Source organism: Mytilus californianus, unplaced genomic scaffold (assembly GCF_021869535.1).
Source record: "Mytilus californianus isolate M0D057914Y unplaced genomic scaffold, xbMytCali1.0.p SCAF_19, whole genome shotgun sequence".
NCBI lineage: Eukaryota > Metazoa > Mollusca > Bivalvia > Mytilida > Mytilidae > Mytilus > Mytilus californianus.
The window spans coordinates 7,331,713-7,355,352 of record NW_026262667.1 but is presented as its reverse complement, the minus strand read 5'-3'; the positions used below and the strand labels follow the sequence as shown (position 1 = coordinate 7,355,352).

The 23,640-nt window shown below is 30.3% G+C and overlaps 1 protein-coding gene across 3 annotated transcripts; it reads right to left on the bottom strand.

The window, feature by feature from the left end:
- Positions 1-1,279: 1,279 nt before the first annotated feature.
- Positions 1,280-23,615, bottom strand: LOC127727192 (kelch-like protein 28). Of its 3 annotated transcripts, none has more exons than XM_052234639.1 (10): positions 23,556-23,615; positions 22,009-22,135; positions 21,215-21,398; positions 20,133-20,249; positions 19,551-19,712; positions 18,247-18,417; positions 13,210-13,318; positions 8,755-9,371; positions 3,055-3,216; positions 1,280-2,869 (listed from the first exon to the last, which is right to left on the bottom strand). In XM_052234639.1, the coding sequence occupies exons 1-10, from the start codon at positions 23,570-23,572 to the stop codon at positions 2,730-2,732; spliced, it is 1,806 nt and encodes a 601-aa protein (XP_052090599.1). In that variant the 5' UTR covers positions 23,573-23,615; the 3' UTR covers positions 1,280-2,729. The 3 variants fall into 3 exon arrangements, with proteins under 3 accessions (XP_052090599.1, XP_052090600.1, XP_052090601.1); XM_052234640.1 differs by lacking the exon at positions 23,556-23,615 and adding an exon at positions 23,396-23,529; XM_052234641.1 differs by having other exon boundaries at positions 2,733-2,869; positions 3,159-3,216.
- Between the last annotated feature and the right edge of the window lie 25 nt (positions 23,616-23,640).

The window sequence follows — 23,640 nt, the reverse complement described above, 5'->3', positions numbered from 1 at the left end:
TTCAATTTATTATTCAAAAGAATTAAACATTTTGGAATGAAATTTGCATATCTATTCTGTCACTAAGAAAACATGATTATATATGACTTCTATAATACAAGAAACATATACCACATTCATAAAAGTGTCGGTGTTTATATCAGTAGAAAGTGCAGTATGTGGCTAAAGCTTTATAACATTTGATTATTTCCTTATTTAAATCATAAGAAATCATCTTGAAGTCATTCCCTTCCTGATTTTCATGAAGTTTTGACATTTAAAAACATATTTGTTTGCAGTTTCCAGTAATAGTTTCTTTAAAGTTTAGTTTTTGTATATCCTTTATTATATATTGATAGTAAATTGTAACAAAAGTTTCACATTTGATATACAGGTGTACAGGTTGGATTTACATGACAAATTCTCATGCATTACTGGCAAAACCAATTATCAAAAGAAAAGCACTTATATTGCTGCTCGTCATCTTGAAGTTTCTAGAAGATACAATGCTAATAACTTAAAGAGTGAAGGCACCTATTAGTGAATAGAGGGGTATAGGGGTTCACAAATATTCATTGGAAACTGCTTCATGTGTCATGAAATATTGTGAAAACATGAATAACTTAATACACAGGAACAGTGCTTTAATTGCTGTTCTCGATGAAGAATTTTGAACTAGAAGAAGACTAAACAAATTCTGCTTTAAGTGGTGAAATTTCTTATTAAAAAAAGGATTACAAAAAACTTTAAAAAACAAATTTCTAAAAAAGAAGGGTTTGATACAAAATAAATTGGGGAATTATCAAATGAGAAACTTTGGCTATATACAGATTTTTTTCATTTGTGTTCAGCTTTAGTACAAATGTAGTAAGATGGCAGTCTGTGGATGCAGTTTTTTGTGATTTTACATTTATTCACTGAATATTTAATATAAGCTTTCAATATAAATAAAGAAGATTTGGAGCATATATCAATGAGACTTGCTCAACTGAAAAAACCAAGAAAGGAAGGTAGTCTTCAACTATGCTTTAAAAAAACATAAAAAAATTAAAACCATCAAAGACCATAGAAATATTTAAAAAAAAAGAAGAATTTTTTATTTTTTTTATTTTACTTTAGCCAACTATAAAATCCAACTCAATATGAATGTATAATAATTTGTAAAAAGGTTTAAATGAAATATATATTGAATAAATGTCCATCACAGATGCAAATGTTTTATGACTGTAGTTTTTAAGTGGTGATTGAATAAGGTGCTTGTTTTAAACAAAACTTGTTTTATTTTTATATTTTTATTATGTTGTTTGTGGTTTTTTTTATTTGTATATCATCAGGCAAAATAAAATTTCAATTGTCATATTACATTATTTTATATATTACATGAATTCTTGAGTTTTGATGACAAATGATTGCTTTTATTTCCGAGTGGTTGTACATGTAATAGCAACTCTATCTGACATATAAATACAGTATTTGGAAGAGTGGTACACATAACTACATTAAAACAAACATCAAAGAAATGATAATTTTCATTGTCTGACCTGCAACGATGTGTGACATAGGGATGTTCATCTAATGGCTGCTGGAGTATACTTTTCTATAAAGCTTTATATTTGACATGGTAAAAAGAGCTTGATAATCAATATCTTGTTAATTGATTCTTTATGGTCTTAACTTTCTATCTGGAATATATCTGTTGTCCTTGACCTAATTTTCATGGTTCAAAGACAGCATAAAAACTATTGTTTTTTAATCACACGATTTTCCAATTATGAGTTATAGGTAAACTATATTTGGTACATAGAATCATTGCAAGGTGTACATACAAGGTCATGAGAAAGAGTACACATCAACTTTACCTCATTTCATGGTTTATTATGTTAAATTTTCATGATTAGGTTAGTTTCTCAGATACTACAAATTACAGGTCAACTATTTAAGATGAAGAGAATGTTTGTAAGTTGTACATTTCAATCTGAACTGTACATCTTTTCATGTTTTATGAGGGTCTGGATGGGGTTTAAAGAATGGAGAATAGTGGCAAAAAAAATAATTAATATAAAGAATAGAGAATACTTAGGTGCAAAAGAGTAAAGAATAACTGTGGAAAATAAAATAATAGTTAATAAAATACTGATTACAGGAATGAAAGATGTACAGAATAAAGTAATCATCTAATTACAGAAAAAGTTAATTGTAAAAATCATTTTCATGACAATTTTACAAAATAAGCATTATCTTTAAAGATATAGAAAAATGTCCTAAAGCTTTAGAGAATACAGAAATTAAGGAACCCCATCCAGACCCTCTTTCATTGGTGAATATAAGTTTTCTAGATAAGCTCAAAACCATAAAACAAGCTAGGCAGTCTAGTATTCAAATGGATTGTAGAACCCATCCAATATAACATTCTTTCCATATTAAAGCTAATGAAATCATTGAAATCTCTTGCACTGTACATGTACTTTTCTAAGTTTTATTACATATTTGTTGTTTTTCAACAATAAAATTGGGAAAAAAATACATGTTTCTGTCTTTCACAACTTTTTAGACAAAAATAAAAAAAAAAGTAACAGTATCATTTAATATCATAAAAACAAATAAACTGTTGAACTTATGTCAGGTCAAGGTGACAGCAGAAAAAATATATGCAGTAAACTATAAATGTATCATTACTTGATAAATGTTTATCTCCCCTTTATGCAAAAGATTTTGTGCCAGCACAGTATCAAATAGTTCAAATTGTAGATTTAAAACAATTCAGCACCAAAAAGACACCTGGCCTGGTTCATTGGTGCTATATATATCCACATGTCTGTTTCAGGATCATAAACTTCACAACTACTCAACACTTTCCTTGCTCCACCTTCATACCTAGAGTAGGATTTACCTGTAAAGAAAATTATAATCACTTATATCTAGAAAGAGAAAACAGATGAACTTTAAACAGAAAAACAATAAAAATTTGGTTAAAAAAAAACAAAAAAACCCTTGAATAACAGTTGAACAGACAACTAAACACAGAAATATATAAATCCAGAATAAATAATCTTGTATTTAACATTTTCAACTCACCTCCCATAGCATAAATATTGTTTAGGTGAACAACACATTTAAAATGGGATCTTTCTTTATTCATACTCTCAATATATCTCCAAGTGTCTGTAACTGGGTCGTACCTTTCAACTGAACGTAAACGTCTTGAATTAAACCCACCTACTGCATAGATATAATCATCTGAAAAAAAAGAAAAGCATAAATCAATTCAGTTATGAGCCTACTGCAAATAAAGGCTACTGGCACTTAACTATTATACTTTGCAATATTAAAGAAACACTGTTTTCCCCATAGAATTTACACAGTCAATTCATTTTGTCAAATCAACAAGCAAGATATGAAACTAGAGGCTCTAAAGAGTACCAGAATATGTCGCTCACCTTGATCTTCAACAAGGCCACCGTTCAACATTGTACACTATAATATACCGTAATTCATGACTAAGATCTCTTTTTTTTCATCATTGCTAACCATTTGTTTTTAATTAATTTCTCCATATTTGTTATAATTTTGGCCAAAATACAAAATTGGTTAACATCATCATTGAAGGGCAGTCACTCTTATAAGAAGTGGACTGACAATATAGGCTTTGTTGACCTAGTTGTTGATTTTTGCTATTTAAAGTTTCTCACATTCTATTTAACTTTTCAAGATAATAGGCAAAACACATACAATTTGTATAATTGTCAAAAAAGGGCAATAACTCAAATAAGGAGTTGACTGAAGATTTCGGAAATTTGACCTATTTGAAAATCTTATCTTGCTGATCAATTTTGCTATTCTAAATTTCTCTCAATTTATTATAGTTTAAAAGATAATAGGCAACAACATAAACTATTTATAAAATCATGCTACAATAAGTCGTCTTGACAGTTTCAACCATGTTGACTTATTTGTAGTAGTTGTATTACTGACCTTTTTTCAATATAATAAGATACAAAAATATTTTTTTTTTGTAAAAATCCTATTTTTAGGGACATCAACTCCCATAAGGAGTTGTCTGACTGTTTTTGCCATGAGAAGTTATTTGTATATCTTGTCTTGCTGATCAAGCTTGCTGTTAAAAGTTTCTTTATCTATTTTAGTTTTCAAGCAATTGGCAATAATGATAAAAAGATGGTAAAATTTGATATTCAAGGGCAATAACTCCTATTAGTTGTCTGTAACAGTTTTGATGTAAATGGCATGCATTCTTTTCCCTGTCAGATTTTCTATAGCAGTTGTCAAAATAATAGACAAAAAATGCATTTTACCCTATGTTCTATTTTTATACGCCCATTTACGGGACGTATTATGGTATACCTTTGTCCATCCGTCCGTCTGTCTGTCCTTCGTCAACATGTCGGACACTAACTCAAAAACGCTTTACCCAATTTGCATAAAACTTTGGTGAATTGTATATATCTATTGACGTGAGCTCCCTTTCGTTTTTCATCAATTTTAGATTTTACATTTTTTGAGAAATGGGGTTTTATTCATTAAAAAAAGGGGGGTTTTCCAGTTTTCGGACAATAACTCAAAAATACTTTCTCTAATTTGCAAGAAACTTTGGTCAATTGTTTTTATCTATTGACATGAGCTCCCTTTCGATTTTTTTAAATTTTAGATATAGCGTTTCAGAGTTATGGGGTTTTATTCATTAAAAAAAGGGGGATTTTCCAGTTTTCCGACAATAACTCAAAAATGCTTTCAGCAGTTCTCATGAAACTTTGGTGAATTGTTTATATCTATTGATGTAAGCTCCCTTTTGATTTTTAGAAATTTTAGATTTTACGTTTCCGAGTTATTGGGTTTTATTCATTAAAAAAAGGGGGATTTTCCAGTTTTCGGACAATACCTTAAAAGTGCTTTGTGCAGTTTTCATTAAACATTGGTGCCTGGTTTATATCTATTAAGATAACCTCCCTTTAGTTTTTCATAAATTTCTGATATGACATTGAGAAGTTATTGAACTTTATTCTTAGAAAACATTACGGGCATATCATGCGCTCATGGCGCAGCTGTTTACTACCCATGTCAGCAATATTGGTTGGCAAGCAGCTTCAACAGACACAATTTTTAAAACTAGATACTCCAATGATGATTGTGGCCAAATTCGTTTCCATTTGGCCAAGTAGTTTCAGAGGAGAAGATTTTTGTAAAAGTAACAGTGACAGACAATGAAGACGGACATAAAGTGATGAAATAGCTAACTTGACCCTTTGGGTTAGGTTCACGAGCTAAAAAGGAGATGTGGGGAATATAGGTCAATGAAACAGCAACCCAATGACAAAAATAACCAAATAAAATGATTCTGAAAAGCTTTTTTTTAACCATGACAATACAATAAATTAGAATTTACATCCATAACATCTTCCCATATAAAGTAAAATTTATGACATATTTTTGGAGCAGGATTAGGCAAATTCATGTTTTTATACTACCGCAAAAAATTTTGCGGTCGTATATTGGTATCACTTTTCGTCGTCAGCATCGTCCAAAGACATTTGGTTTCCGGACAATAACTTGAGTATAAGTAAATAGAAATCTATGAAATTTAAACACAAGGTTTATAACCACAAAAGGAAGGTTGTGATTGATTTTGGGGGTTATAGTCCTAACAGTTTAGGAATTAGGGGCCAAAAAGGGGCCTAAATAGGCACTTTTCTAGTTTCCAGACAATAACTTGTGGAACGGTGTATGGATCTCTCTGAAATTATACCACAAGTTTCCATACCACAAAGGGATGGTTAGGATTGGCTTTGGAGGGTAATGGCTCAAACTGTTTAGGAATTAGGGGCAAAAAAGGGTGAAAAACAAGGGTTTCCTTGTTAATGGACAATTTCTTTCAAGTACAATGTTTTGTGTTTGGATTACCTCCCTTACACTGCTTTTAAATTATGTATAAAGAAATGTTGTATTGTCTTGAGGTGATTAGCTGTCAATTTATTTTTAGAAGTTACTATTAAAAATGCTGATTAAGGAATATTAATTTTAGACATGATTATGTATGTCATTTTCTATTTTAAGACTTACCGGTATATGATGTATTTAAATGGGTAATTATGGTTGCAAACTCCATTGGAAATTTCTTGGCAAAAAAAAGGGGGGGGGGGGGGTCAATTCGCAACAGCATAGTGTATTGCACAAAAGCAATAAAAAGGGGGGTACAAATTTTTTTAATTTTTTTTTTGGGGGGGGGAAGGGTATAATTCGCAACAGCATAGTGTATTGAACAAAAGCAAAAAAATTGAATATCAATTCAAATCATATAACCAATTCTAAGTTCTTTGACTACAGTTATTCTGTGTCAGAAACCTATTATGTGTCAAATATTTAATTACAATCCAAATTCAGACCTGTATCAAGCACGAATATTGTGTCCATTTTTGCCCAAACTGTTCAGGGTTGGACCTCTGCGGTCGTATCTAGCTGCACTCGGCGAAGCAATTTATTATACTTTGAATTCTTATTATGATTTACTCCATATCTCTGTATCTTCAGACACATTAAAAAATTCAAGATACAGTGTTTTAATAATCTTTCACTTGTTTTCATGGTTGTTTTGACTTCAATGTACCATTATACAAAAAAGACAAAAACAATCACCTTCTTGTTTTCCAAGGTGGCTTTTATTTCTGCAAATATTTTTTCTCAGTAACTGCAGTTTATATTCAAGATATTGGAAATGGAAAACACTGTTAATCTCTTTCTGCTAGCAAGTAAACATACATAAATTAGGCCGTTAGTTTTCTCGTTTTGAATTGTTTTACATTGCCATTTCGGGGCCTTTTATAGCTGACTGTGCGGTATGGGCTTTGCTTATTGTTGAAGGCCGTATGATGACCTATAGTTGTTAATTTCTGTGTCATTTGGTCTCTTGTGGAGAGTTGTCTCATTGGCAATCATACCACATCTTCTTTTTTATATGAACAAAAAAAATCAACAATGCCATAAAGAAGTAGAGATTAAGAATTTGAATTAATGGTTAGCCTTAATCTCACATCTTGTCATCTTAAAGTTAAAACTGTGGATTAAAATTTTGTTTTTTTATTACTGCAGTCAAATATTAAGCTATAATCAGTGCTTTAAAATAAATGGGAAAATCAAACTATATTTTGTATTATTAACTTCATTCCTTTGAGAAAAAAAGTAGAAAGTTATCGTGCAGAGGCTTATTGATTCAAATCAGCTTAATGTGGAAAATAAAACTATTGTAATATAGGTTAATATCTAAGATCTTTTATCTGACATTATACTATCCCCAAACTACAGTACTGATAATAAAAAGAAATACACAGTACTTAAGCTTTTAAAAGTTTCACATAAATATATACTAAAGATGATGTTATGACCTTCAGTTGATAGCTTGTTTGCACTTGAAAATTGATACCAGGGCATGTTTGGGATGTTGTCTTTCATGTCTTGTGTATCTTGACTGCATATATTTTCATTTTTGTACTTGATACCAATTAAAATCATTTTTTATGTACAAGCAACAAAACATTATTGGCAGTTACAAGGTGAAAACAGCCAAGTGTAAAACTGTTCCAAGGGAAATAATGATTACTAGAAAATCCTACTTTTTTAAATGTCAAGATCTGCTATACATATGTTCAAATTAGTCCAGGATTTGATAGGGAAACCCCAATAATAACTCAAATTAAAAAACAATAGGTGCAATATGGTGAAGGTAATGAAAAAGTTTCATTGAATTTGGATTATGTGTTCAGGAGGAGAAGCTAATATACTCTTAGAATCAATGATGCAATATTTAGTTGTCATTATTAGCACTTTCAGATTTTCAGATTTTTTTCCAAAAGTTAATCATGTTAATGACAGATCTATATATGAAATTATTTTCTTATAGACTGTGTTATGGATGTGATGCTATAAATTTTAGAAACAAGATAGTATTTCAAATTACCCTGTTTACCAAGATGCTATATGAAATATCTGGGGAGAACTAAGCTAACATGGTCAATATTGGTCAAATGTGCTTAAAAAGATGAGCATCATATAGTCATGCTTGATTTTGATATATTATGCTTTTATTGTTAATATGTTATGCCACATGATTTTTATGTCTCGCCTACAATAGTAGGAGGGAACTAAGTTTTCTAGTAAGTGTGTTCATCTGTACGCCTTGTATCAGATTTGAGATTTTGTTTGAGGTGGTATATCATGACGTTGTGGTCACCATGCCATCAACTTGAAACTTATTATGTTCATTATAAAGGAAAATTTTAATAATATATGCCAAATTAGGGTTTTGACCCAGATTTCACGGTTCACTAAACATAGAAATGTGACAGCATGAGCGGGCATGGTGTCCTATATATGGACAGTGACAACATTGTTTTTTAACTACTTTTAAAGCACAAATCATTCATAATATGTGTTGTTCATGATTTAATCTGCTTAAATATACCTTTTGGCCAGGTGAGCTCAAATTTAATTGGTAAATGAAAATGATTGTTTAGCCATATAGTCTACAGAAGAACAACTCAGAAAAAACCAATACTTTATCCTGACTTAAAACAAGTTTAAACTTGAGATCTTTTAATATGAATGCAACAGTAGAGAAAATATAACTCTGAAAAGGAACAAATCAGAATACTTCACATTTATGTTTTACAACAATATTGAAACAAGAAAAGTAACAACTGTGTTCCCCCTTCTGCAACAGACAATATCAAAATTGCAATTTTACCAATAAAATAACTATTATTCACTGACCCATGAGAACAGCAGAAAATCTAGCTCTTGGTTCTTGCATACTAGTTTTGGTTATCCATTTATTTTCAGAGCAATCAAACATAAAAACAGATGCCACAGGAAATATTTCCGATGCTGATATTCTTCTGTCCCCTCCTAAGACATACAAATTATCTTTATGTATCACAGTTGCATGATTTGAGTAGGACTCAAACTCTTGTAGACTTGGTAACTGTTCCGCTTCACTGAAGCTGACTTCTCCATCATTAACTGAGCTATCGATACAGTATATATCTATATCTGACAAAATGTAAATTTTATTGGTCCTTGGACACACAGCTAAAGATCCACTCTTTTGTAAACAGTTGTGTATAACTTTAGCAGCACTTGGAGCAAAACAATCATTTGCATCTTTCCATATGTTTTGTATATTGTCATATTCATAAAAACCTGGGGTAGATGATACATCAGGCATGAGACTATCTCCATGACTCATTTCAAATGAAGTAGTGAACAATTTTCCATGAATATTAAAAACTTGAACACCTGATGCTAACACTGGTAAAGTCTCTGAATTTTTCCATACATTGTCTTTGAAGTCATATCTTTCTACTGTTTTTAATCTTGGACACATTGGACTAAAAGTAATATAAAAATAGTTAATTGATTGAATTTTGTTTGCCATTTACCACTCTATACTATAGTCATGGAAATGATAACGAAAGATAAAATACAAAGACAATTTTCAAAGCTCAAAGTTCACTTAGGATATTTTAAGAGGTTCTGATGACTTAAAGACAAATCCTTCTATTCAGATCTACCAATAATATCTTTTTTAAATTTTATTTTCAGGTTTGGCGAGGTAAAAGCTTTAAAATAAGCCAATAAAAAAATGGGGTCACTGACCTCGTTTTAGATTCAAAACGCCATGTTTTTCGTGGAATTTGGAAATCGGGATTTGTAGTTATTAGCAGTGTAACATTTTATAAAAAGTCTGTATCACATAAAAATTGTTTATTTTGTTAACCTTGTTGTTTGTAGAAATTATGTTATTGATCTTGTCATCTTCTTGAGGACAAATGATAACAAAGAGTTGCTATAATAATTTTCCCGCCTTTTTTGTGGTGAAATATCTATAAAAAAATCAAAATTTTAAAACAATTGACCAATGTTTCCTAGATAAAATTTCCATAGAATATGCATTGTTTGTTTTTAAACAAATTAAGGAAATAAAAACGTAGGGTCACTGTACTGGAAACATGATATCTTTTAAATAGACGTTAAACATTTGAATTGGCGGGGAATACATTGTGCCAATTCTGAAACGTCGAAAGACGTTAGGCCAAATTGGCGATGTTTTCACAGGTTATGGACAATTCAATTCCTATTTACAAAACATATTTGCTGTTTTGTTGGTTGTTTGTTTTCCGTTACACTAAATGAACATTCATATACACATGATGGTAGTTAATTTTTTAGCGTAGACAAGTAATTTAAAAGTGGTAAGTCAAAAACAATGCATCGTACGAATATCTAGAATGAAAACTTGATTTAGTTAATAAGAATGTTGATGTTTTGAAAAAACATTTTTTTAAGCAACAAAGATTTTTTTATGTAATTATGGGAGAAGCCATGTAAAAGTACAAATTTTATGAATATTGACTACCAGTATAAAGATAGTGAAAGGAGATCAGGAATCTCTTAGACTTTGTTTTATGTTGAACTACAGGGATGAGCTCCAGTGAATATGCATACGTTGTATCGTGAATCGGTATATTTATTTATAAAACCTCTGCAGAACAAATGTGCCAGCTTTATCTTTAAAATATGTCAGGAAAATTACAAATACACTACAGTGACTACTAGTCTATTGGAATAGGATTCTTCAAAATATGTTATCAGTGTGTTCAATATTGCAAATTTAACATGTTTTTCGTAGAATTTTGCATCAAAGGAATATAATTCTGTTAAAGTATATCTGAAAGACAAGACGGCAGAGCTTTGCTTTTGATATATTTTCAATTTTGGTTTAGAATGTCCATCCTTTTCATTTTGACAATAATTACTTAAAATTAACCGAATTTTGACATAATTTCTATTTTAGGTCATCTGTAGGCATTTATAATTTTATAACATTGTTTAGAAATATGCTACAATGTTGCCAGATTCTCAGTCTAAGCTAGTACACACATATTCAGCTGTTATTCTGTGATTTTGTTTATTTGACTCTTGCGTGAAATAAATTTCATGGGAACCTGGTCCGACCTCTTTTCTTTCATATAAGCTCTTGTGCAATGATTTTTATTCATATGGATTCCTCTATAATTCTTCTTTCCGACAACTTCTATACTGAACAAAGACGCGTAGTGGTTTATGTTGTGTACAGTATATTGTATAACTGGTACCTGAAAATGTTGATGTGCCAGTTCACAAGCGTTGAAACTGAACAAATTGGAACAAAATGGTTAAATAAAAAAAAAGAAAACCACAGTGTTATAGGGCCATAATGTTTACTATATAGATGTACTTTATGTTACATGTATGCGTCGTTGGGTTACTGTATTGTTGGCGTTAATTCGAAATTTATTATAATTATAGAAATGCAAACGCCATACACATTCAAAATACCTCAGTGCAATTTTCAATATCATACATATGACTGCTATAGATACCTTGAATTTAAATCACAGGATTGATGATTTACTTTCTTAATAATTTTAGAAGAAGAAAAAATTAAACGCATGCTATAACTATTGACACTTAAGAATAGATTAGTGAATACAAGAATGAAGTAAAGAAAATCATTGTTATCTTTAAAATTGAGTGACCCATCTTGCTGACAAATTTATAGTTTCGATTTTATCTCTTGACAGTCTGTTTGTTTGTTTGTTGGATTGGCTGTATAGTTGACGTATACCACTCGTCTCCATTTATTCGTATAAAAAGGAAGGCTTATTCCTTCAACATAGAACATAACCAGCTCCTCTTGAGACATTTGTTTGTTTGCTTTTTCGTAATTTCATTCTTTTTTCTTTGTATACTTTGTATACTTCTTTTAAATATGCATATTTTTATGTTTCCTTAATTGTTTTGTTCTTCCAGAATAACGAAAACAAACAAAACATTTTTTTTTTCAATTTAGGAACTCGTCCATAATCTGAGGACAATTTCTTTTCTTTTCGGCAAATCAACCTTGTTAAACGATTGTCATTCTCCTTCATCAGATCAAAGAGGAATCACTCTCATAAACGTTTCCAGTTCGTGGAAACTGTGACGTCACAAAACATTGACAGCATAATACTGCTGCACTTCTATGTGCGCATAAACAATAGAGGGATTTTTCTTTAAAACATTGAACACAAGTTTCAATTATGAACCACTGTACAAGCTCCCTACCTCATTCCCTGCAGAAGACTCACAGCAATTATGGTCATACTGTCACTATCTCTAGTCCCTACCATATCCAAGTCAGACATAAAACATGAACCTATGCCTTACCTATACATTGCTGACTTTTTCATAGTTATCAAACAGACAACAATAGTCACCTGCTTGTAAAAAGTGCTGGATGTATCATGAAATTAGTCTTATACAGGTTGTGGACTTTCATATGTTTACAGGTGTTGTATCTTTTGGGATTACCTGGAGTGAGTGGAGTCTCTAATGGTGTGTACTGCCCTAAGCTTCAGTTTAAGATGAGGTTATATAAAACCTTCATCCATGTAGTCTACATTTTTTCCCTTTGTTATATTTTGTTCCCTATTGTTTTATTATTTCCCATTTGGATAAGTATCAGTGGGGTAAGTACTTTAGTCTTGCTAAGAGCAGCTGTGAGCATTTCTTTATGCAATATAATTATTTGGCTGAGATGTGTTTTTTGTTATCTCTTTCATTGTTATTTAAGAGTAAATGGATTTTCCTATTTTAATTTTTATGTAAATTTTGTTACTTAACTGATCAAATTTAAATAGGGAGGGTTAGATCTTAAAATTGTTTAACTTTGTCACATACTCATGTGATGTCAATATTAAAAGTCAGCAGCTTCGTCAGTGGTTGTCATTTTTGATATTTGTATAATTTGGTGTTAATAGTTGATCTTTCATTGATTGTTGCTAGTCATCCAGCATCAAATATTTATGATTGTTGCTAGTCATCCAGCATCAAATATTTATGATTGTTGCTAGTCATCCAGCATCAAATATTTAAGATTGTTGCTAGTCATCCAGCATCAAATATTTATGATTGTTGCTAGTCGTCCAGCGACAAATATTTAATGCTTGATGGTTTCTATTTTTTCTCTTTTTTTTTGTTGCTCAGGATGATAAACAGCTTAACATATTGTATAGACACCTGTCTATTGTTGAAAACTGTATGTAGATTTCTAGATGTGTTTTTGTTATTTGTGTCATCGGGTTGCTGTCTCATTGTGCATTTGATGACACAACCAAATTTTCAAAGATGACTCAGTTAACTTACCCTGTTCTAGACTGAAGGTAACCCCCAACAACATAAATACATTGTATTGGATGCCTCGGTGGACAGTCTGTATCAGTACTTCTCTGGAAATTAATTGACGTCATTATTTCTGAAATAAAATCATTATAAAGTTACTCTTTACTATATTTATGGATGTCTGAACTGTGTTCTTATTTGGGTTTATTTGGCACTATATGATGAACATGTCAAAATTCATCACACTTAATACACCATCTAGAAAAACATCAATCTAGAGGTCCAAATGAGCCTAAATTTCTTTTGTGATAATTAATCAGTACATTCAGGTCTAGCTAGTTTTGACCTGATATGAAGTTTCAAAGGAGAAGCTTTGTTTTAAATAATTATTTTGTATAAACACATATTCAACAGACAGTTTATATCTTATTGACAACTGCTTAATCCCCCGGATGACTGTAAAACAATTTGTTAGAACTTGTTGGCCTCAGGACAGATACACTAACAGTCAAGTTACAGTATCTAAAACAAAGTTTTCATGTAATTTTTACTACCTTTATTAATTACAATTTTGCATGTTTTACAGATATGTTTAAATATATACAATAACAACTGCAGTGTTCAACAATAGAAAATCCAATATATCTTGAAACTTCATACCCTATACATAGTTAGAAGAAGATGTGGTATGAATGCCAATGAGACAACTCTCCATCCAAGTCAAAATTTATAAAAGTAAACCAATATAGGTCACAGACATGGGGTCAATTACTTTTGAAAGTAATTAATTACATTCAATTACAATTACAAAATCTTCAATTAAATTACACATTACATTTGACTTTTTTTGACAATGTAATTAATTACTTTCCAATTACTTGGCAAATGTAATTAATTACTTCAATTACTTTTGAAAGGAAAATTTAGAACATGCATTTATTCCATCATATGTACATAATTATCATACATTGCTTTATAGTAATAACAAATGAGATCTACAGTGACTATTTTCAAATTCGGCCAGTATCAAAGAAGAGTAAAAGTTAAATATCTGGTGTGTTATGGGAATAAAGAAAAAACAAACATAAATCTGAAGTGCACATAATACTTTGTCTATCAGGAATCGTTAAGACTAGATGTCTGGTTTAATTTAATGCGCAAAATGATAAAAAGCCTTATTCAATATTTGGAAAATATTAAATTTTGTTTAATTACCTATTGAAATTTTATGTTTTAATGTATTTCATTGAAAATGATACAAGAAGAGAGCCCTATAGATAAAATTTTATTATTTTTATTTTGATCACAACTTATTAAAATTATTTTTCCTAAAGAAATGATTTAGAAAGTCTGACTTTTTAAGAAATATAATGTAGTTTTAATCACAATTAATTAATTTAAAAAAAATCATGTACCTAGGGGTATATTTATCTCTCTCTAATTGGCTTAACGCCTGTTTAACATGCAAACATAACTGTTGTAAAAACAGTCATTATATAGTTTATGATAAAACAAATAGACAGAGGTTATATTTATTGATTGACTTATGACCTTTCAAATTGATTATGTTAAATCAATGTCTAACAATATCCATCTGAATATACATGTAGGTAACAAGCTAATTAAGGTATAAGACAGTGACTAACTAATAGTTTCTTTTAAACACAAATTATGGCATGTTTCTACAATATTTTGTTTTCTTTTTAATTTTTTGTTCATTCATTACAAAATAAAGAATCTTCCATGGTTGTGTAATTACAGAAAGTATACTGTGTAGGCTTTGATTTGTCAGCTAACTACATTTTCTAAGGTCATGGCATTTCATAATTTTTTGAGAAAACACAAGATTCAATCTTTCTGATCCCAAATTTCAAATGTAATTGAGTTGTAATTGAAAAGTAATTGTCAATTACAGACAATTTTGGCTTTGTAATTCATTACTTTCAATTACTTGTAATTGAAAAAATGTTCAATTACACATTACATTCAATTACTTGAGAAATTGTAATTGATTACAGCTAATTACAATTACATATTTCAAGTACCCCATGTCTGATAGGTCAAAGTACAGTCTTCAACTCGGAGCCTTGGCTCACATCGAACAGCAAGCTATAAAGGGCCCCAAAAATGACTAGTGTAAAACCATTCAAACCGGAAAACCAACGGTTTTAATCTACATAAAAAACGAGAAACGAGAAACACTTATGAACCACATCAACAAACGACAACTACTGAACATCAGATTCCTGACTTTGGACAGGTGCAAACAATTGCAGCGGGTTTAAACGTTTTAATGGTACCAAACCATCACCCTTATCTGAAACAATAGTGTAACATCACAACATAGAAAGACACACTACAAAATACATGATTGTGGTTATAATTGGTCTAGAGAAGTTTAAGTGGTTTAATGAGGGGTAATATAGCAAGGAAGCACTGTAAAAAAATGGATGCCTCAATCTATATTTTAAATTATATAAGCCTTTAGAAATTAAATGTATACCTATATACTGTATAATTGTTTTACATGGGTTGATATTCTGCTTTAACATCACTACATAATTTCTGCAGAAGTTTTATGCTTAAAAATTAAAATTTTACTTTCAGATTCAAAATATTATATTCATTTAATTCATGTAATTTTAAAGTTCTAAATATAAGAACTAAATGCTGTTTTTTATAATTTGTTTGAAGTGACAGTAAGTAGCTGGATATTCAGTTATTATTAGTACACTCTTACTTCTTCTGAGAAAGTTGTGGTGTGTTATTGATAAGAAAATATTAAGTGTTTTCAGTTCAATCTAATTTGATCTTTTTATGTTCTTGCAGCTCGTTCCCAAATCATGTCCATAAATATTAGAAATCATGCTATTCTTAAAATTTAGTTTCAAAGATGATGACGATAGGTGTTTTTAACAACCTTGACTGGCTAAAAAGCATTCACACATTCGGCCCTGGCTTACACCATTTTGGGCATTTAAAAAATTTAGTTTAATTTATGGTATTTTATATCTTTTGATAGACAAAACTATAACACAATTATGTAAAAATAAAAAAATTTGATCAAAAATAAATCAATAAATAAATTCATATATGATAATTGATAGATTAAAAAAAACTAAATATATATAAAAATAGTCAAAAATATGAAAAATTTAAAAAGAAAAAAGAAAATAAAAGTATGTGCCACCAAAAGCCGGAACAGGGGGAAAGGCCAAACAGACGACAAAGAGCAGCAGCAAATTTGTTGTAGTAAACCAGCAGCCTAGTAAAGAGTGGAAAGTTTTGAGTTGCCATAATTCTATATGCAAATTTAGTTGCAAAATGTAATGTATAAACCAAATAGGCCAAAATATGTGTTTGTGAATTTAGGAATAATACTAGGAGAAAGTCTTTCATGTACATAAAAAAAATTAGACAATAAATTGAATAATAATAAAAAAAGAAAAGAAAACCAAAGGCAGTATGTACAACTTTGACTGCTTTGTGCTAGCCTACTGTAGTTGCAGTACTTTAGGGTGCTAGAACATCAGAACGCAGTTAGCAGGAAGACAAATGCCCTTTTTTTTCAAAGTACAAATGTTATTCAAATTGATCTATCATTAGGGATATAACATTCTAACTGGTCAATCATAAGTGAGATGACACTCAAACTGGTCAATAATAAGGGAGAAAACACTTAAACTGATCTATCATAAGGGAGATAACCAAACTGATCAATCATAAGGGAGATAACACTCAAATTGATCAATCATAAAGGAGATAACACTTAAACTGATCAATCATAAGGGAGATAACACTCAAACTGATTAATCATAAAGGAGATAACACTGAAACTGATTAATCATAAGGGAGATAACACTCAAACTGATTAATCATAAAGGAGATAACACTCAAACTGATTAATCATAAGGGAGAAAACACTTAAACTGATCAATCATAAGGGAGATAACCAAACTGATCAATCATAAGGGAGATAACACTCAAACTGGTCAATCATAAGGGAGATAACAATCAAATTGATCAATCATAAGGGAGATAATACTCAAACTGGTCAATCATGAAGGAGATAACACTCAAACTGGTCAATCATAAGGGATATAACACTCAAACTGATCAATCATAAGGGAGATAAAACTCATACTGGTCAATCCTAAGGGAGATAACAATCAAATTGGTCAATCATAAGGGAGATAACACTCAAACTGATTAATCCTAAAGGAGATAACACTCAAACTGATCAATCATAAGGGAGATAACACTCAAACTGATCAATCATAAGGGAGATAACACTCAAACTGATTAATCATAAAGGAGATAACACTCAAACTGATTAATCATAAGGGAGATAGCACTCAAATTGATTAATCATAAGGGAGATAACACTCAAACTGATTAATCATAAGAGAGATAACACTCAAATTGATCAATCATAAGAGAGATAACACACAAACTGATCAATCATAAGGGAGATAACACTTAATCTGATTAAACATAAAGGAGATAACACTCAAAATGATTAATCATACAGGAGATAACACTCAAAATGATTAATCATAAGGGAGATTACACTCAAACTGATTAATCATAAGGGAGATAACAATCAAATTGATCAATCATAAAGGGAGTAACACTCAAATTGGTCAATCATAAGGGAGATAACACTCAAACTGGTCAATCATAAGGGAGATAACACTCAAACTGGTCAATCATAAGGGAGATAACAATCAAATTGATCAATCATAAAGGGGGGTAACACTCAAATTGGTCAATCATAAGGGAGATAACACTTAAACTGATCAATCATAAGGGAGATAACACTCAAACTGATCAATCATAAGGGAGATAACACTCAAACTTATCAATCATAAAGGAGATTACACTCAAACTGATTAATCATAAGGGAGATAACAAACTACACTGACATCTGAATGTGAACTTGCCATATCAATTCAAACTTTTTATTCTTATGATAATGATATCATCAGATTTCAACAATAACAAACTGTTCCAGTTAAAACAAATAAACAAAAACAAAACTGAAATAATATAACAACTTACCCAGATTTTCTTGCATAAACATCATTTGTTTTAATTCATTGATAACTGGTGAGGAGACATGAATTAGTTTGACCAACTTCAACATATCTTTGAAATAATTTATTCTTTCAGTTACATCATGTTCCAACCATCTAACAACACCTTTAAACACATCATCTTCTCCATTGTTACCTATGGGTAGACAAAATGTCTCATTAATACTAAAAAAAAAATTATAGTCCACAACTTAATTTAGGTCTTTTAAAAACTGTTCTAGAAATAAATGTATGGGGGGGAATAGGGTGACAGAAGGCATTTGGCACTTTTTATCCCCCCTCCCCCCTCCATGCATAAGTTAGACAAATTTGACAGATGTTTAACCTTTCATAAACTATTACACTTGCAATATAACTAAAAATAAAATATTGTTATGAGTATTCTAGTGTACAAAATCAATCTGGTCTACAGCATCAAACTGAATCAAAAGGGGGCCTTTCATGTAGTAAATTTGGAAGCATCATAATGCTATACATTCTAAAGGTTGTAGCCTGTTATCTATTTTTTGCAAGAAGAGATATTTCTCATATCACATTGCACAGAGTTTGATAGAAAAAAATGATACCTTAAATGCTTTAATTTGATTGGCTTATCCAGCATCATGAGACGAGATTGCGACATTCTGATTGGCTACTCAGTAGGTCATTGATGACTTTCAAAGGTTAAGACAATTTACATTTCGTCCATGGCAATGGAGATTTCTTCAATAATATACAAAATACTTACACTTTTTACTTGAAAATCTTCTTTTTGTCAAATTTTATTACATTTTGAAGCTTACAAAAAGTATATAAAATGTTTGGCATTAAAGTTTGATGCTAGAACATATGACCTCATAATGGTATGTGCAAAAGATTAGATCAAAGATTCCCGTAATTTTATAATTAGCATTAAGAGAATGTTTGCCAGAAGAGAAATAGGTTTAACAACTCTTGAAAATTGTATATAGCTTGATATCAACTCTCGTTATTTGATTTAAATAGTAATAATAAACACGTCAAAGGCTCATGTGTTATTATATAGAAATTAAATAACTCGAGTTGATAACCAATCCTCACTCATTATGAAATCTATAATTATTAAACATGCTTTACACTGGACATGCTCCAAATTGCAATGTATAAAGGCATGGTCTATACTGGATGTCTAATAGTTGTTTTTTCTTGAGGCTTGTACACAAATTTATAATGTGACTTCCTGCAAACCTGTTTATTTTTTTATATTTATTACTTCTAGGTATGATTCTTATTCCTTATAGTTATACATACCCAATGATAAATCTTCAAACTTGAGAATTTTTTCAAGCCTTGATGATGTAATATTTAAGAATTCTTCAGTCTGGACTATAACAGGAAATCTCCTTTTCACTAAGGAAATAGCTTTCACTAACAATGTTGTACTTCCATATGTCTCTGCAAAGTTCCACATACCTATTACAAATATAATCAATGTTGAATATTAGGAAATGTACGTTCATCCTTGAAAGTGGGCTCACAGTTTCTTCAATGTCCAAACTTTAAATCTTTAAATTATATGTAAAACGTATTGTATATATTAAAATAAGATGTGGTATGATTGCCTATGAGGCAACTCTCTACCAGAGACCAAATGATGTAGAAGTTAACAATTATAGGTCACTGTACAGCCTTCAACAATGTGATTCTATTTTCATTTTGATACTTATCTGTTGACTAAAATTTCATTTACTATCCGAATATGCATGCATTATTTCTTTTTTATTAATTAAGAACTTGGTTTTTGATATTATGTGACATATATATTTATAACTAATGTATAATTTTAGAGCTACAACCATGTACTACATTTAAGAAAACACATAAAACAGAAACCTAAACAATTGGTGACATCCAAACTTTTCTCCATGTACTGGAAACACTGTTCTTTAATATCTCTCATTTGTAATAAATCAGTTAACACGATCAAATCTTGAACTGTGTCATTAGTAACTGCAAAATATATAGTGGAAGGCACATAAGTAACACCCATTGGGTTGAAAAAATAATGAAAAAAGTATTGTTTATCATAAACAGAAGACTTTAGTTTGAAAGGTTTACTACCTCAGTTTATAATAAAATGCTATTCACAAATACCACCAAAAACTTCGATGTATGTTTATAATTTATACAGTGTAAATTAAAACTAAGGGCAGATAACTCTAAAGCTTGAACAGGACAAAGTTACATGAATTAAATGTTTGATATTGTGCATTTAAAAATCTGTTATATATGCATTCTGACATAAAATCTTAGCTGTGATAAGTAGCCAGTTTAGTGCATTGAACTCAATAAAGAATTATGTTCGACTAAGCCTAAATATCCCCCTATTTCTAGCTTAATTTTCAATTTAGTATTTAATGGCCATTATCCATTGTATCATAGTTTTAACAATGACTAGGTAGGAAATATTTTTGTGGGATTGGAAACATATAGTGTATGCATCAACAAAAATCTTTTTTTTATCATAATGTTTGTTATAACAAATGAAATATCAATCTTGAATATTTAGTTTTTCGAAACCTGTGATCTATGTTCCTACGCCTGATTGTGGTTAAAATCCAGAAGAATTGTAATACCTTTTTTTTTTAATTAAAATCTCCATTTCCAATCTAATTGTGGTGAAACTGGATAAGTTTTATATGGAAAACTTGACAAAGATTGTCCTGTTTTATTTTCTCACATGTACATGTACTTGAATCAGCTTGAAACACTGTTCATCTTGAAATAATGGACTTAATACATTTATTAGGGGCCAATAAGGGCCTTACATGCACCTACTACTATGTTACTATTAAGATAAATCAGAAATTTCCAGATGATACATGATGAATATTTAATAAAGGTTTTCTCATTCTATATACTAACATTTTATACTAACATGACTAATTACCAGACAATACAACATTACTAATTACCAGACAAAGATCCTGTATACATGTATAGTAATAGAGATTTCAAAGCTTCAGGTGAGGCTTCATCTAACTGAATCTGTGGCATAGTTTGTGACGATTCTGATAAACCTATAGTAAACATGGCTTTAAAGTAGTCACTGTAGATCAACAGCATTGAACGATGAGCATATATTTCTTCATTGTGACACTGGAATGGAAAATAAAGAATTGATTACAATCGTTTCTTACATGAAGCATTCTCTTTTGTTTGTTAAGACTATTACTAAAGTGGAGCACATTGCAGTTGAATTTATTTGATGTTTCAGCTTGTAGCACCTACGATATGCTAACTCTGATGTTAACTTTCCTGAACAAGAACTTTGAATTTGCTTAAAAATAGGTGCACCAATACATGTACATACATGTACATGCTTCTGGCAACTTCCATATCAGACACATGAATAAAAACATAAGATTATCCTATCTGTTACATTCTTATTAGATATGAATCTGGACATGGACATGAGGGGATTTCATTATGAAGAGGGTGGTAAAGGGTTATTTTCGTGCAACGTGTTTTGCCATTTTTATTTCACGTGCAGCTGTGAAAAAGGTTCGTTATTCACTGTGTTCCGTGAAATCGGTAAAAAGATCAACGTGCAAGAAATTTTTAGTTGTTCGTTCATCGTGAAATGGCATTTTATTTCGCGTTCTTCCGTGCAGATACCCCCCCCTTTACGCCCCTCTATGAAAGATATATTATACATTTTAACATATAAAAGACCTATGTTCCACCATTATAAGGCAAGCAGTTTTACCGTAAGTTTAACATCACACAATAACTTGTCCTTCCATAGATTGTAGAATCCATCCAGAACAAGTCCACCAACATTCTTATTGTTAATTTTTATCCCATTATCAGTAGCTTTTACAACCAGACTTTCTCTGGAAATACAACATAAACAGTTCTTAGACACATATAAAAGGTGCTTTAATATATTTTTTTTTATCCTCTGAAAATTACTCTTAATGCTTCTCTGTTTAAATGTACATGTATATTTCTAGCAATAAGACTATGAAAATATAATAATATGTCTCAACAGTTTAGTATGAAAGTAAGTTTAAAAATTATATAGCAGAGTAATTTACCCATTTATAGTTACTTTGCCATGCCTGGGAAAACCCAGTCGGACAGTGACGCGGCGGCGGGCTGGTTAATACTTTTTTATCCTGATTTGGATGAATTTCAAATTTTTGAGGATTGATTCTGCATGCACTGATCAATCATTTGTTGTATAATACTTGGAATACTTACATGTACCTATATGTAAGAAAATAAAGCAACATTTGGTAAAAACTACATATAGCCCATGCTGCTATTGTAAATTAATTAATTCTTTGAGTATTTGTCTTATATTTGTACATCAAATTACCTAATGAGATAAGTAAAAATCATAAGTTGTAAAACTGTTGTTGAAGTAATGCCCCTGACTGCTTAATATTACTTGTAAAATTATCTCCCTTTGATATCAGAACTTCAGTAATTATTATTAATAATAATATTCAGAACACATGGATTCATGACTAATTTGGTCTAGGTTGCAGTGTGTTACTTACAAAATTTTGACAATTTTATCATTACATTATTATATTTTACTACATTCAATTTGTACTAAACCTTATTTTATAACAGTCATACTAATCATTAATAACCAATTATTTTGTTATCTTATTTTGTTAATTATTATATTATGTTGTTTTGTATACTTAGTTTTGTAATTACAATGATCATTCTGCTCAGTAATGGGCGCAGTGATTGGCACAATAAAATATCTTGTATCTTGTATCATTAATTATCATGATTATAGAAAAAATATTCAAATTATAAACATGATAAATACACAATAAGGTTCTGTTAGAGAACAAAAAAATAAATTATTCCTCTGATAAACAATACTTAGAACTAAATTATTTTTAAAATATCACTTTGATTGAAATTTGATTGTTTTCATGTTTAAGTCAAACTTTTATCATTTTATCAAACGTGTTCTTAAAAATAATAGGTGTTCAATATGTATCTATCAATATGTAGCAACCTTCTCGTGAAACAGAAAGTCAATCACTGAAATTAAGGGAAAGACATTTTTATTACGCTAAATTTGCATCAAACTAACAACATTTCAATATCAAATTATGGGCTCATACTGTATAGTTGCTGTTTATAGATAATATGTAGGTATTTAGATGCTCCATCGATTTTTACTTAAATTTTTGTATTGTCAATTTGTCTAGAGTGGGGAAAATGTCAGGTATACTTGTATTACAACAACTGATGAATATGCATTATCGAAAACTCCATAAAAACCTCTTTTTTCCAGTCATTTTCACAATTTTCAACCGATTTGAAATCCGGATGTTGACATTCTTCGGATGATTTCTTTTATTTAAAA

Coding starts and splice junctions, on each gene's coding strand:
- LOC127727192 (XM_052234639.1), bottom strand. Junction 21,399..22,008: donor TGTGTGATGTTAAACTTACG/GTAAAACTGCTT, acceptor TTTCCATTCCAG/TGTCACAATGAAGAAATATA. Junction 3,217..8,754: donor ATTTTCTGCTGTTCTCATGG/GTCAGTGAATAA, acceptor CTTTTTTTTCAG/ATGATTATATCTATGCAGTA.